Genomic DNA, 17,353 nt, shown 5'->3' with positions numbered 1-17,353 from the left:
ATTTATAACAAATCGTTATTGCAAAAAGTCGGGGTATCTGCCTAGGTATGGTAAGTGAAAACTAAGTAATCACTCGTCAGTTTTATTGCGTTCAACCGCACATTTCTGTAGAATATATCAATACACGCAAAAATTATCATACGAGCCTCATTGGAGGAGTTGATGCAATATCACACAAGAAATCATACCAACACGTTTATGAAGGTACTCTGCAGCAACAAGATACAGACGAAGCAACAGACTCCTCCAATGCAAACAAAACGCAGAAGTTGGTTAATAACTCAGATATATGTAAACATTTCTGTCTTAAAAATGAAAACACATTTTAAAATACTAACACATCAACATTGGAATGCCGACATGCACATTTCAGATGCCTGACCAGGTTTAACAAACATAATGTTTTGATATTGACAACATTTCCTTGTCAACTTTAGGAAAAACAATATATTATATATGGATGGCAGAAAACTGTTATTCTCAATCGTCATGCAACAACAGTTTTGTGTGATAAAAAAATGACACTACAGGGGAAACGACAGAAGGAAGGAAATGATGGTATTCATCAGGAAACCGCCAACCTTATCTTAATAACAAGAACAGATAGCATAAGCATTAGTAAAACGCGTTATCAATACAATTTGAATATTGACAATTTCAAAAATCGAGCGCATGCGCTTCCAAACCATGAATAATTTAAGAAAGCAAACAAAACGTCAGCGACCAACTTTATTTTTCACAAAGCCAAGGTTAGTATAAAAGGTTGGATCGAAGATGCTCAGTCCGAGATGTACGTCCCTGGTTCTATTGAACAGTAATTCCTCTAGGCAATCGTATGCTAATGGATGAAACTCCTGTTGAAACTTGTTCACGAATAGTTGTTTTGTGTCCTTCAAAGGAGGGAGGTCGCGAGCCCCGTTGACGCAAACGACGCGCACCCGTTTCCCATGACATTTCCGTTCGCCCCAGTTCTTGTAACGGGCAAGGAAAGGCTTTATATCTCCATCTGTCTCCGGTATGCCTGCAATAAAATTGTATTGATTGAATGACTTATTTCAGCCAATATAACAATTGTGCAAATTTAAATTATTAGTGAAGAGGATCGAGGTAAATGTAGCAACTCTCCAAATAATTTCTATGCAATAAAACATTACACTTTAGAATTATGAATCTTCAGGATGCAGCTCTGTAAAACATTAAATAACACAATGTTTATAGACACGAAAGGAAAGTACCCAACTTAAATACAAAGTTGAAAGACCACTCGTGCATCAAATTATTTTAATCGATAAATGAAAGTTGGTTGATGTAATATTTATCAAAACTATTACATGACTACATAATTTTATTCTTTTTTGCTAGAATAAGCTAGACTATGACATCAAACAATAGTAAACAATAGTAAAATAGAATTACTTATGAGCTTTGACATGCATATATATTTCAGGCGTAAACTTTTTTCAATTACCTTTGGGTTGATTCGCAGAATGGACAAAGCGGCTAACTCGGTTGATATGGAGGAAAGCAGAAGGCAAATATAACAGGATACAATGCTAGGGATCAAGATGCAATGATATGATATTGGAGCAAAAAACAATTATTGAAAGCAGGGTACAGTGATAAAGCAAGATATCTTGCTAGGTACCATGATATAATAATAAAGCAAGATACAATGATTGAAGGCAAGGCAAAATGATAAAGCAAGATATAATGCCAATTACGCGATATCGGCTGTAACACCAACCTGAAGGTATGAACTATATTGTGTATCGGTGTCACTGCACATTACTTTTCCCAAAGCCAAGTTCCTCGTACCACGAACGTCAATTCCAGGAATGATATGGTACTGGTCGGGTGTTTGATTGAAAGTTCATGCAGTCACAGTAAACGTATCATAAAACCTGTTAGCATAGAGTTCTCTTCGCTGTGACAAATCAAGAAGATCCCCCACACTAGATAGACACAGCATACAAACATAACAGTTGCCGTCGCCCCAGGTTTTGAAGCGCGCAACGAATGGCTCTAGGGCGCTGCTACTGAGTTCGATTGCTTCTTTTTCCGGAAACCTTGGAAAGCATTGACCAGTTTGTAGGAAAGCGGAAGTAATAGTCAAAATGAAGATTATACAGATAAAAAAAGCAATCTACTGTACTACAGGGCTAATTGGGAGGACATGTGTGTAAGGGTATTGACGAGTACAACGTTTGATTCCTGGTACATGACCGTCAATTTCCAGTGATAACACGGGTACTCGCGTAAACATTTCATGACACAGACTAATTATTGTATCCGGGTTCCCGCCTTAAACAACCCGGCACGCGTGTAACGTTTAAGACATGCAACTTACAGATGGTAAGATACTGGTATATATAGAGATAGTTGTAACGAGGGGCACACAAAATATAAGTCTGTGTCTTTATATCGTGGTATCAAATATAAATCACTTCACAAAGAAAGTGTTTAAAATATCCGCTTAATTGCAAACTATCCGTTCACAATCCGAGTGTGTCTGTAGGTAGACACATGTAATTTTAATGATTGAGTTTTAACATAGAAAGAAATGAAGCAAAGCTCATCGGTGGCTAGCTAGTTAATAAAACTACAAGTCTCAACTTTCTGAATACCCCTTGTCTAATGATGAAGCTGCTGTACATTAGCCAAACGGAATTCACCTTTATAAGATCCCGGTACTCCTAAAGACGGATTATGATTGAGCGTCGAGAAGAAAGTCTCGTCAGGAACCACCGTCTTTCGAGTCCAGTTTAGTATGTCAGCGGCAATGGGGTCGTGAAGCACGAAATCTACATAGCCACGACTTGCAATTATGTGAACGGCACCCTTTGTTGGAACCACGCCGTGTGGTGGAGGTCCTGCATCGGCCCATCGATTTGTGTTGGCTCTGAAAATAGTAAATATATTAATAAACGAAACAATTGATAACCCAAAACAAGTCCGTTCTCGTTGAAAACTTACCACGATGCTTATAATATACACTCTATATAATGCTAGTATAAAACAATACGCGGATAAGATGAAATAATGCCTGATTGCCCAAAGTAGCCCTGCGTTCACTCGAATTGTCGCTCATGACAACGAACTGTTTTTTTTGCTTTTGTACAAAAATGTTCATTTAGTAGGAACGCTAAAATATTATTTCGATAAAAAGACCTCTTTTGAATCGAATGACATTACAGCTATTCTAAATTTTGTTTGAATGGACACATTAACATTTGTCTCCATATGTTCTACAATGTAAGGCTATAAAATAAAATTCGTCAGAAAAGGCTTAATAGATAAAAGGTTATTTATTGCCTTGTAACACTTGTTTACGTGTAAACGATAAAATATAAAAAAGAAACCTTGTTATTCTTTTGAATGACTCTATAATAGCCACTGCTATATATTTTTCAGAATAACCAGAATGCATTCTTTTAAATTCAGGCAGAAAACAAAACGAACAAAGCAGCATGCGACAAAACGATAATATGGCAAATAGAAGAACCAAAAAAGAGAAATAGGAAATACCTCCGATTGAGTAAAACTAAGAGATAATAATTTGGTGTATTTTCGCCTTCTTAATTAGTGTTTATTTTTCATTGCACCCTCCACATGGCAGAGTCTCAAATCATCGTCTGTTCGTTTCGGAGCACTTGGTTTTATTCATCTATTTGATTTACGGTAAAATTGCGATTGAGCATTCTTTAAAAAACTTTAATCAGATAAATGGTTAATGCAAGGAACTTTTAAAATAAATAGTAATTAAGTATGGAAGTATTAAATATCGTAATAAAACTTTTGAAGCAATAAATTTATTATAGAATATAAAATGTGACTTATAAAAACTGGGAGTCGTAATGAACGCTTAAAAATAGGACAGAATTAAAACATGTAACAGTATTCAGAGTCCAAGTACTAAATTAAAAAAAAATATGTTTACGCTATGTGACTTGGCAACAAAACTATAGATAGTTATATCGAATTTTCTTCTTTTTATCAGCATTATCGGAGCTTTAGTCTCTGAACAAGTGCTACATCGTGTAACATTATGTAATTATCAACCATTTGATTCGGATGTTTCAAGTTCTTCTTTCAGGAATTTAGACTAGCCAGGCTAAAAGTACATACCTTTTAATGCAATTAATTTATTATAGAATATAAATGTGACTTATGAAAACTTGGAGTCGTAATGAACGCTTAAAAATAGGACAGAATTATAACATGTAACAGTATTCAGAGTCCAAGTACTAAATTAAAAAAAAAAAAAAAAAAAAAAATGTTTACGCTATGTGACTTGGCAACAAAACTATAGATAGTTATATCGTATTTTCTTCTTTTTATCAGCATTATCGGAGCTTTAGTCTCTGAACAAGTGCTACATCGTGTAACATTATGTATTTATCAACCATTTGATTCGGATGTTTCAAGTTCTTCTTTCAGGAATTTAGACTAGCCAGGCTAAAAGTACAAACCTTTTAATGCAATTAATTTATTATAGAATATAAATGTGACTTATGAAAACTGGGAGTCGTAATGAACGCTTAAAATAGGACAGAATTAAAAGATGTAAAAGTATTCAGAGTCCAAGTATTAAATTCAAAATCTGACTTAGCAACAAAACGATTGATAATAATAGCGTATTTTATTCTATTTTCAGCAATATCGGAGCTTTAATCTGTGAACAAGTGCTATATCGTGTAACATTATGTATTTATCAACCATTAACAACAACATGTATTTCCATGAAACTACCGAAGCAATACAGTATCAGGGAAGTTGTTACGGTTTCGTTTGATTTGGATATTTCAAGTTCTACTTTCAGGAATTAAGACTAACTAAACTAAGAGTTCAAACCTTTTAATAGTTCCTTCAATGTCGTTTGAACCATTGTACGCCTGCAGAATACGGACTAATTCGTTGTTGGTTTTTAGAGGAAACTCCTGACCGGTCAAATTAATAAAATATTTCCATTTGGCGCTACGGTTCCACAAATACTCCATACAAAGTAGTTCCGGTTCAAGCACAGACATTTGGCCCCATTGTACATCCACGCGTTTATCCAACACATGTACGTTCTCAAAGCAGGTGGCCACGCGTGACATTGCGTCATACAAGTCATTATCACTTTTTGCGTCTATATGAAAACAGTAAAGGTTTTGTGGACGATATATTGCACGAAGTAATCGTTCGGCCTGTTCTATTGCAACAAACATGAGTATACTAAAAGCAATTGGAAAATCATTTTCCAGTTCGTCAAGCGGATCAGTAATGTATCCTCTATCCAGAATAAACTTCGGACAATTTGAAGTCATGTTCATGTAATCAACTGGTTGTAAAAAAGTCCGATTTTCTGTAGAAGCAAGGCGCTCAGCTAGTGCAGTTTCATTTTCATCCGCGTCAAAGATTGCAGCGCAGTTAACCTGTTTCACCCTCCTGTCCTGAATGTAGTAAGAATCTCGTTGCGACAATATCGGGTGCACTGTTGGCAAAAGGTGAAAAATTCCAGACACATTGACCCTTCCTTCTTTGTCGAACGTGTAAATGGAAGAACTTGGCGTGTACCGAATAGAATCGGACAGATAGAGCATAAATCCAAACAGAGTCAAGAAAAGAAACCCAGATAAATATTTCAATGAGCGTAACATGTGCGATGACTTGACTGTAGTTGTTTGTGCCATTTTGTTGTCGAAATATCTTGGACATCTCGGACACAGCCCTGCATTATAAAACAAAGTGAAAATCTAAAATATCGACATTTAGACATTTGTATTGTCGTTTTTAAAGTTGTTCATAATATATGATATAAAATCTATGATCAATATTGAACTCAACGGCAATATATAATTGCTTTGGGTAACCTTTCTTCTGTAATCATAATTTTAATCTCGGCCATTAGTTCAAACACACTTTGACAGGCGTTAGGTTATGTTTACGCGGATGTCGACTATTATGCGGTTGTTCTAAAGCTTCTATCACTCGTTAAAATCAACCAGCTTATAAATGAATGAAATTCTGTATCAATCCAACATCCTAACAATAATAAAGCCTTATTTTAGTTGTTTTATCAATTCGTATTAAATGAATTATAACATTAAATAATGTTTAATACGTTGAATGAACTTCAACATTTTGCCTGATATCTTATTATTATGCAATACAAATGGTATAAAACATTCATATTGGTATTCAATCATAGGAGTTGTCATTCTGTTTTCTTTAATATCAAACACCTTTAATTGAAGACAACAACGCTACCGTGACTGTTATTCATATAAGACAAGCCCTTGGACGACTTTCTAGAACTAAAGAAAACAACGTCAACACGTTTAAAATGCGATAAATTTAATTGAATTCCAACACTTATTTTAATGACTGCATTCTTTAGCTTAATAAGCAAAAGTGATACCAAAATGGCAAAAACTAAACATCTTGAAATAACAAAACGTGGTACCCGTATGTATTCCGATTGCTTCTGTTTCTTACGAGTGCATATTGCGGATGTATAGTGAAAATAGGCGCAATTGAAAGCGGTCTAGCCTTGTAAAAAAACAAAAATACTTCAATTAAATATCATCTACGTTATCATTTATTTGCAGGTATTTATGGGAATTAAATGCTCGAGAAGCTGCGCTAGGCATGAACGTTTAATTCCAAAGAAAACCTTCACATTATCATCTTTCTTAAAATGAAGACAATAACATTTCGGTTGCCTTTGAAGAACATAATTCCTTTTGCTACCTGACAATGATTGTATCATGTTGTTTCATAAAACGCGATGTGATATACCTAACAGGAAATGGCGATCTTTTTTTTTAAGATGGCGGAGAATTTCGTTGAAAGTAAAGATATGGCTCTTGAACGGATCTTTCTCTTAATATAAAACTTATCTCTGTGTTTACAACTATTACAATTGCTTTAAATAGACGTATAATGAATATTTGATAAATTTAAGAGTAATTACTTCTTTTAATATCCATAAAATCAGCTACAAAATAAGATTCAGTACCTATGTGGCTATGCATCTTGTTTTTAACATCCATTCGAAACACAAATGCAGCGAACGTTAAAACGGACTTTTTGGAGCCATCAAGACATGTCAATAACACACAATCATAAGAAAAACAGTGGATTGTTCCGCAAGTATATAGAAATACTTTCCCCGGCTAACCGCTTAGCGATAAAGGAATGTTTATATGAAGTTCCATTTTGGTCTCAATTTCAATTCAGATCCACACAGAATGAATTATTGTAATGAAATGTTACAGTATATTATGATTTCCGGAGGTTTACGAAGGTTAATCAGTGAGTTTAAATATGAAAACACATTCTGAGTGGTTCTGAATTTGAGTCGTAAATTAAATGTGAAAATATCAAGGGTTTAACAAAACAGATTGAAGCATATGAAAACCATAAAATTTACTTAAGCATGTTAAATGAGTGTTCCAAACTTAAATTAAGATATAGTTTGCATGCTTTATGCGTTGATTGCTTATCAAAAGAGTTAAACAAATACAAAAATGATTTGTAAGACTGAATCTTTACATAAAAAACAATGTCCCAATATGGGATGCGTTTCTCAGACTCACATGAGATTGCACCCTTTTAAAAGTTTGATAATACAATAAGTTTAATCTGGGTTTTTTTTCGTACAAAAAGAACATTGTGTTATTTAATATGTAGTTATTGTTGCTTTTGTTGTGGATTTTGTTGCTGATGCTGCTGTTGGTACTGCTGCTGCTGCTCGTTTTTATGCTATTTTTGGTTTAATTAATTATTTTCGTTCCGATTTGTCAAAAACTTATTTAGAACCTATTAACTTTTTTTCAAATATTCTACAATTTTATGATTCATATTAATGTGTGTTTGATTAAACTGATATATAATTTACTCATAACAGTATGACATAATTGATGTACGATATCCGGAAAGTTAAATTTTTACACAGATGGTACGTCAAAACTGGTCCTTATTCGCGGCAGCTAAAACGTTCTTAAAATCACAGTTCATTATCATGTACTCCTACTTGATGTTTTATTTTACACATATTTTTTTAATGACCACAATGATAATAAACTTTTACTGGCAATGATCAGTTTTAAGAAATTTTTGCAGTGATAGTGATAGCATTGCAGCTTGCTTAAATGCAGTTTATTTAAGGTTAAAATATTTAATTGACTCTCTACATTAGTTTATGCTATTTATGCGTTTGTCTCTTTATATTTTATAACTAATTAAACTGGTATGTCATAGTGTTCGCTACTGCTTATACGGGTACGCGTACGTGTGGGCTATTGCTTGTACGGGTACGCGTACGTGTGGGCTAGTGCTTGTACGGATAAATGTATGCGTGGGCAACTGCGTGTACGGCTATGTGAATGCATATGAGCTACTCCTTTACGTGTACTTGAACGTATGCACTACGTCATCCTGGTACGTTTACATTATACAAGTTTGGAATTACGTGAACGATAATACTCGAAAAGACCTTAATGCATGTATTCTCAAATGAAATGTCGCCATTACGACCTTTAAGCATATCTGCAACACTTTTATTTTCATTACCTAATACGTACGGTAAGGTACACGTTCAAAAACAAGTAGTGTTTTGCAACCTAAATGAAGATTTGCTAACTAGATTTGAAATAAGGAGATTTTAAAATCTTGCGACAGTGTATTGCAGCGCTCTTTAAACAATCAATTTCTTTACATAAAAGCATTTCTGGCAGCTCGCAGCATAAGAATAAAATCGGTTATCGGAAACCTGCCTTAATTGTGCACATTCAGTTAATGCACCATTTCTAATTTGACAGGAGAAATTCAAACAGTTGATGTGAAAATAGAAGAAAAACAAATACAACTATTTGACTTCCACATATCCGGGAATAACCTATTAAATAACAGTAGTAGAAGCAGTAGCAGTAGCAGCAGGAAGAAAGGTATCATTCATTTTCATGACCGTCAAACAGCATAAAAACCGTTCTAAGAAGTTATGTGAGAATAGAAGAAAAAACATATACAACTATTTGACTCCAACATATACGGGTACGGCATAAAATTCGTTTAAAAAAGTGCAATCACATGCAGTGTAAGTAAGGCGCCCTTTCTCAGATTACTGCTCCACTAGTTTTCACCCTTCAATATATATTATAAAAAAATAATATAATTATCAAATGGTAATAAGTATCTACCTGGCAATTTTTAGTTAGATCCAGTTTCAATTGATTTGTGTCCATATACAGTAATAACGTCTGAAGATATGAGCCTATGTGATGTTTATCAGCCAAATAGACTATCCAACCGCCATGTTATCATCAAGAAAAGTAGTTTGGATTGTCCAGAGAGATAACTTCAGACTCTGTTATCCGTTTTCACAATAAAATCAAACAATGACCTTTTATCAAACAATGACCTTGGTCACTATCCTTATGAATTAGCCCATCATAAATTCGGAAAAATAAACGATTATATGCTTTCATTACTTATGTTAAATTAACTTATTTTCATTTGATTTCAAGATTAAAATTTATAACAAAAATTAAATAACTTAAAATCTACTATATGCTTAACATTATTATTTATGAATTTGATTTGATTAAAATTAATATTATTTCACCCTTAACACCACGATAGATTTTACAGGAAGGTCTATTATTTTAAAGCCATACTTTGTTTTAGTGAAGTAAACTTATTTCTTGTTGTGTATAACCAAAATAACCCCACCAAAATGCATTAATCGCAATTACAAAATGCAACAAAACCGAAAATTACTTTTTGTATAATCAATATTTAGCGCGCACAACATCATTACAAAATGTGGATATTACGTGTGATTCTGAATACCTAATATTCTTCTCTGCTTTATATACATATGATTTGTATTTGTAACTAAGACGTTTAGGTGTTGAAATGGTTTTCCCGGTAATGCGTCAAAATCATATTATTTTAGCATTATTTTACCCAATTTCTGGTATCAAAAACGCAGAAAAAATGCAATTAGAGCATAAATAAACATGGTGGTTCAATTGGGGTGCGAATACACGCCGGTCAAGTCAAGACAAAATAATTTGACTCTAGTTAATTAACAACTGATTCACAGACAACCAGGACTTTTATATCACCAAAGCCTAAAAAATACTTTTGGTTCGGCTTACCCGACCCTATCTACGAAATAGGCGCCGACAATACCATTTTTATAGTCAGTTTGAAATAAATAAAATATTTTCAATATGTAATTTAAAACCATTAATGCTTATACAGAAGATTACTTAAACACTATTCTCCAATGATGAAAATAACATTTTCATATAAAGCCTAATAAAAAAAACCTACCTACCCTACCTATTTTTGAAACGGATGTGACCCTAACCAAACCATTTTTAGGCCCAATTGATATATCGACATGTTTACCATACCTTGATAACACTACGTGGTGCCAATAAACCAATTACGCAACAGATGTTTACGCTTATATAAAAAAATGTGATCTTTAAAACCGATATTTGAACAAATATCATCATTTGCTGAAGAGTTCCAGCTTTTCGTATCTTAGCTTTAACACGCCTACTGATATGTCACACTTTATTTCGTCATACATAAACAAGTGGATTAACAAAAAACATGACAGTGTACCTATCTGCGAATTTTCACTAAATAACCTAAAAACAGGAGCTTGTTTTCTTGTGTGCAATTTCTGAAAATGTTCAGTATTTCTCTTGTCATTTTTTCCAGTTTATTCCGTCAATTGCACAGGTCCTGTTGCAAAGCGCTTGGTTCCGCCCAATTATCGACGGCATTAGCATATAGTGAGTCAGTGATCCAATTTGGAATTTCGTTGGTATTTCCCAAACATTTCTTTTTAGTTAAGCATCGTATGGACCTCGGGACCTTATCAAACATTATATGAGACTCTATCATAGCTATATACCCACATTTATTTATTTTTCTCTAATTATTTAATCTTGGCACTGAGTCTTTAATAAATGCATTTTGGATAATATATCACCGATGCAATGAAGGGGGAAGGGGTGTTGGAATATATTTTTATTTCTTAAAACATTCCATAGTCATGTATATCTCTACTCAGTGGCAATAACCCGATAGCTAAGTAAATGATGAACCAGATTTAATACAGTTACCAAAGTAGAATAAATAATACACATTTTTACGTTTCACAGTATACAAGACTGACCAATGTTACACATGTAGAATGGGTAGTTTTATGATAACTTTTTTTCGGCCATTTATAGGCATAAATATTCAACTGATGCAGATTTCATACAATAAAGTATTCCTTCGAAACATTACATAAAACACTTTTCTTAAATAAGAACGCTAGGCCATACAATCAACGAGACACACAACTCTATTAATAAATGTTTTTAAAATTTTGTTATCAGTACTTAAAAACCATAATTCGAAGACGTAGGTGTCACTTTCAGTTAGATATGGTGAAAAAATGTTTAGGGCTCCAACAATATAGTAGTTTATAAAGCGTTGAACCGAACAAAACGAATAGAAAAGAAGTTCATGTAAACTAAGTCTATGCATGTTTTTGTCGTACACACAATCACATCATAACAATGGTTAAGCACATGGAATACAGATGTAAAACATTGCATGGAACATTACACTTTTGTCAAATGATAGTCATAAATACAATATGGAGGGAACACTTAAAGGAATAGTTTAAGGAATATTTGGCATCATAATCCCCTGCTGTGCATATTCTGCTATTTGCACTGGTGTCACAGTAGGGGCCGATTTCATGTGTATTCGTTTATTGAATCAGGGCCATTTAGGGTCCATTTTTATAATAAAACCTCAGAAACTGCACAACAGGATACTCAGATCGGAGAGTTGATAAGTGTGATCAAGGTAAAGAGTTTAAGATCAATACACAGAGGTTGTGTACTTAACAGAGATTTGGGGGGAGGGTCACTTATTGAAGGCTTAAACTAGGTCTTTAATACCTAAATGACATATCATATTACAACATATCAAAAATTCCAATGTATTTGAACTATTTAGTTCATGACGTTGATATTTGTAAAAAGCACACGCTCTCAAGTACACACACAAACAACACACACAAACGCGTCGTTAGAATCAACGAGCTTACAAATGAATGAAATTCATTAGCAATCCAACATCGTAAATATAATAAAGCCTTATTTTAGTTGTTTTATCAATTCGTATTAAATGAATTATAACATTAAATAATGATGGTTAATACGTTGAATGATCAACAAAAGGTTGCCTAATAACTTATTATTATGCAATAAAAATAGTATAAACGATCATATTCGTATTCAATCATAGGAGTGGTCATTTCTTGTGTTCGTTAATATCAAACACCTTTAATTGAAGACAACAACGGCACCGCAACTGTAATGAATTAAAGAAAGCCCTTGGACGTCTTTCTTGAAATACAGAAAACAGCGTCAAGACGTTATAAATGCTGAAAATTAAATTTAATTCCAATACTTATTTCAATGACTGCATTCCTTTGCTTAATAAGCAAAAGCGATTCAAAAATGGCAAAAACTAAACATCTTAAGATAACAAAACATGGTACCCGTATGTATTCCGATTGCTTCCGTTTCTTACGCGTACATAATGCGGCTGTCAAGTGAAAATAAGCGCAATTGAAAGGGGTCTTGCCTTGTAAACAAACAAAAATGCTTTTAACCATTACCTACGTTATCATTTATTTGCTGGTATTTATGGAAATTAAATGCTGCGTTAGGCTTGAACGTTTAATTGCAAAGAAAACCTTCACATTAACATCTTTCTTCATATAAAGATAACAGTATTTCGGTTGCCTTTTAAAAACATAATTCGTTGTGCTATCTGAAATTTATTGAATCATGGTGTTTCATAAAACGCAAACTGATAGACCAAACAGTGAATGGCGATCGTGTTTAAGATGGCGGAGATTTTCGTTAAAATTAAAGATACGCCTATTTAACGGATCTTTCTCTTAATATAAAACTTATCTCTGTGTTTACTATAACAATTGCTTTAAATTACCGTAAACTATATATTTGAATAAATTTAAGAGTATTTACTTCTTGTAATATCCATAAAATCAGCTACAAAATAAGATTCAGTACCTACGTGGCTATGCATCTTGTTTTTAACATCCATTCGAAACACAAATGCAGCGAACGTTTAAACGGACTTTTGAAGCCATCTAGACATATCAATAACACAAAAGCATAAGAAAGACAGTGGATTATTCCGCCAGTATATAGAGACACTTTCCCCGGCCAACCGGTAAGCGATAAAGGAATGTTTATATGAAGTTCCATATTGGTCTCAATTTCAATTCAGATCCATATAGAATGAATTGTGGTAATGTAATATTACAGTATTTTATGTTTTCTGGTGGTTAACGGAGGTTTATCAGTGAGTTTTAAAAAAATAAACCATTCTGAGTGGTTTTGAATTTGAGTCGCAAATTGAATGTGAAACATCAATGGGTTTTTACAATACGTATTGAAGCATATGAGTACCTTAAAATTTACTTAATCATATTAATGAGTTTTGAATACGAACACACATATATATATATATATATATATATATATATATATATATATATATATTATATATATATATATATATATATATATATATATATATATATATATATATATATATATAAATGGCGAAACCATTGCATGGAGTGTTCCAAACTTAGATTAAGATATATTTTGCATGCTTAATACGTTGATTGTATGCTTATTTAAAGAGTGAATCTTATAAAAAAAATGATTTGTAAGACTGAATCTATACATAAAAAAACAATTTCCCAATATGGGATGCGTTTCTCAGACTCACAAATGTCATGTGATTGCTACCTTTCAAAAATTTAGATGGCACTTTTATTGTAATATTTTTTTGTTGGTAAAGAAAACAGGTATGATAATACAAAAAGTAAAATTTTAATTATTTCGTACTTGTGTTATTTAATATGTAGTTGTTGTTGTTGTTGTGGATTTTTGTTGCTGATGCTGCTGTTGGTAGTGCTGCTGCATGACCAAACCGATAACTTTTACTGGCAAGGATCAGTTTTTAGAAAGTTTTACAGTGATAGTGATAACATTGCAGCATGCTTTAAATGCAGTTTAGTCAAAGTTAGAATATTTAAGTTGCTCTCTTGTATCGAAAACGCAGAAAAAAATGCAATTAGAGCATAAATAAACATGTAGGTTCTAGTGGGGTGCGAATCCACGCCGGTCAAGTCAAGACAAAATAGTTTAACCCTAGTTAACCAACAACTGATTCACAGGCAGCCAGGACTTTCATATCACCAAGGCCTAAAAATATACTTTTGGCTCGGCTTACCCGACCCTATCTACGAAATAGGCGCCGACACTACCAATTTTATAGTCAGTTTGAAAAAAAAACGAAAAAACTAAAAAAAAATCAATATGTAGTTTAAAACCTTGAATGCTTCATACAGAAGATTACATAAATACCATTATGATGAAAATAACATTTTATATAATGCCTAATAAAAAAAACCTACCTAACCTACCTATTTTTGAAACAGATGTGACCCTAACCAAACCATTTTTTAGGCCCAATTGATATTTCGACATGTTTATCATAACGTGATGCCAATAAACCAATTACGCAACATATGTTTACGCTTATATAAAATATGTGATCTTCAAAAACGATATTTGAACAAATATCATCATTTGTTGAATAGTTCCAGCTTTTGATATCATAGCTTTAACACGCCTACTGATATGTCACACTATATTTCTTCATACATAATCAAATGGATTTACAAAAAACATGACAGTGTACCAATCTGCGATTTTTCACTAATCAACATTGCTCATGTTTCATTTGAAAATATATTAATCACATGTGCTTAAAAACAGGAGCTTGTTTTCTTGTGTGCAATTTCTAAAAATGTTCAGTTTATCTCTAGTAATTTCTCCAGTTTATTCCGGTCCTGTTGCAAAGCGCTTGGCTCCGCCCAATCATCGACGACATTAGCATATAGTGAATCAGTGATCCGATTTGGAATTTCGTTGATATTTCCCAAACATTTCTTTTTAGTTAAGCATCGTATGGACCGCGGGACTTTTTCAAGCACTGAGTCTTTAATAATTGTATTTTGAATAATATTTCACCGATGCAATGAAGGGGGAAGGGTTGTTGGAATACATTTTTATTCCTTATAACATTCCCTGGTCATGTATATCTCTACTCAGTGGTAATAACCCGATAGCTAGGTAGATGATGAACCAGATTTAATACAGTTACCAAAATAGAATAAATAATACACATTTTTACGTTTCACAGTATACAAGACTGACCAATGTTACACATGTAGAATGGATATTTTCTCATGGCCATTTATAGGCATAAATATTCAACTGATGCAGATTTCATACAATAAAGTATTTATTAGAAACGTTTTATAAAACCCTTTTCTTAAATAAGAACGCTAGGCCAGACATTCAACGAGACACACAACACTATTCATAAATATTTTTAAATTTTCATTATCAGTACTTAAAAACCATATTTCGAAGACGTAGGTGTCACTTTCAGTTAGAGATGGTGAAAAATGTTTTGGGCTCCTAAAATATAGTAGTTTATAAAGCGTTTAACCGAACAAAACGAATAGAAAAGAAGTTTATGTAAACTAAGACTATCCATGTTCATGTAATACAAACAATTACATCATAACAATGGTTAAGCACATGGAATACAGATGCAAAATATTGCATGAAACATTATACTTTTGTCAAATGATAGTCATCAAGTCAATATGGAGAGAAAACTGAAAGGCCTAGTTTAAGGAATATTTGGCATCATAATCCCCTCCTGTGCATATCCTGCTGTTTGCACTGGTGTCACAATAGGGGCCAATTTCCTGTGTATTCGTTTATTGGATTAGGGCCATTTAGGTTCCATTTTTCAATAAAACATCAGAAACTGCACAGCAGGATACACAAATCGAAGACTTGATAAGAGGGATCAATGCAAAGAGATTAAGATCAATACACAGAGGTTGTGTACTGAACACAGATTTTTGGGGAGGGTAACTTGTAGAAGGTTTAAAGTAGGCCTTTAATACCTAAATAACATATCATATTACAATATATCCAAATATCCAATGTATTTGAACTATTTAGTTCATAACATTGATATTTGTAAAAATCACTTTAACTTTTTAAACGCACTCAGGCTCACACGAACGCACGCTCGGACGTACAAAGTCATGCACGAGTGCACACGCTCTCAAGTACACACAAAAACAACACACACAAACGCGCGCGCGCTCGCGCACAGGCACGCACGTTCGCACGCAAGCAATCGCCCTCACCCCCCATCACGGAAGCACACACACATACACAAATACACGCATACACAAATACACACAAATATACACATGTACACGTACGCAAGTACGAATGCACGCAAGTACGCATGCACACGTCATGTAAACTCGTAATAAATACTATAGTTATAGAATCGAATATAAAGGTAACCTCTTCAATAATTGTTTATTTATCAAATGTGTAATGGCCACATGTTATTTTTAACTGAAAATATTAAAGCAGATGTATTAAAACATGCTGAGGATAACGGTCCTTCATGTCCACTTCAATAAATTTATGGTATTAATTTCTAGCTTTACCAAATGCAACAGCAGCTTGTTTGCGTTTGCATTTGTCTTAAGGAGTGAACTCGAAAACGGTTTATCTGCTTCTTTACTTAGTTCAACTTCGAATGTTTCAGCTTCCATAAATCGGTCCATCTAAACGTTTAAATCTCTCTACGTAATTCAAATATTTAGAAGCAACTAGATGGGATTATATAAACAAAAACGTGAAGATGATAATGCAGTGTAAGATTAACAGTTTTACAGGCCAAACAGAAAGCACCTACTGCGATCGTGTTTGATACCGAACCGGTCACATACAGACGTAAGATGCTAACATTGAAACCAAACAAACACTTGACATTGGCTGCATGCAGGTGTATTTAAGATAAGACATCGATGACAAAATACACGAAATAACATAACATGTACTAAAAACATAATAATCGAGGGATATCTTTAATGCAATGCGCAGTTCAGGGTTGTAAGTTTATGGTATGGTAATATTTGCCCGCGAAACAAGTGCAAATAGTTTTGTATAAATTCAAAAACGTTTTGTTTATTTACTGTTTTGAAACTTTTCACGTTTTCCTCCGTAGAATCAAACAGCGTGCGTATAGCTGGGGCTAAAACATTTCACGTTAACACTGGTTAAGGCGCTCTTTTTAAGTACTTATTTTTTTAATTTCCAACTATTTATAAGCAGTTAATGTAAGGAAAAAA

General features: G+C 33.5%; 1 protein-coding gene across 2 annotated transcripts in view; it reads right to left on the bottom strand.

Moving 5' to 3' along the window:
- Positions 1 to 17,353, bottom strand: part of LOC128234912 (beta-1,3-galactosyl-O-glycosyl-glycoprotein beta-1,6-N-acetylglucosaminyltransferase-like) — a 39,389-nt gene continuing 22,036 nt past the window's right edge. The window contains exons 1-4 of one of the 2 annotated variants that reach the window (XM_052949533.1): positions 9,186 to 9,244; positions 4,852 to 5,713; positions 2,673 to 2,899; positions 1 to 1,021 (exon numbers count right to left, since the gene is read on the bottom strand). In XM_052949533.1, coding sequence (XP_052805493.1) covers positions 717 to 1,021; positions 2,673 to 2,899; positions 4,852 to 5,675 — 1,356 coding nt within the window. In that variant the 5' untranslated portion in view covers positions 5,676 to 5,713; positions 9,186 to 9,244 and the 3' untranslated portion in view covers positions 1 to 716. Of the gene's footprint in view, positions 1,022 to 2,672; positions 2,900 to 4,851; positions 5,714 to 9,185; positions 9,245 to 17,353 lie in introns of those variants that run through there. The other variant, XM_052949532.1, reaches the window with a different exon arrangement.

This window comes from Mya arenaria, chromosome 5, assembly GCF_026914265.1.
Source record: "Mya arenaria isolate MELC-2E11 chromosome 5, ASM2691426v1".
In the NCBI taxonomy this organism is placed as follows: domain Eukaryota; kingdom Metazoa; phylum Mollusca; class Bivalvia; order Myida; family Myidae; genus Mya; species Mya arenaria.
This window is presented reverse-complemented; position numbering and strand designations above follow the sequence as displayed.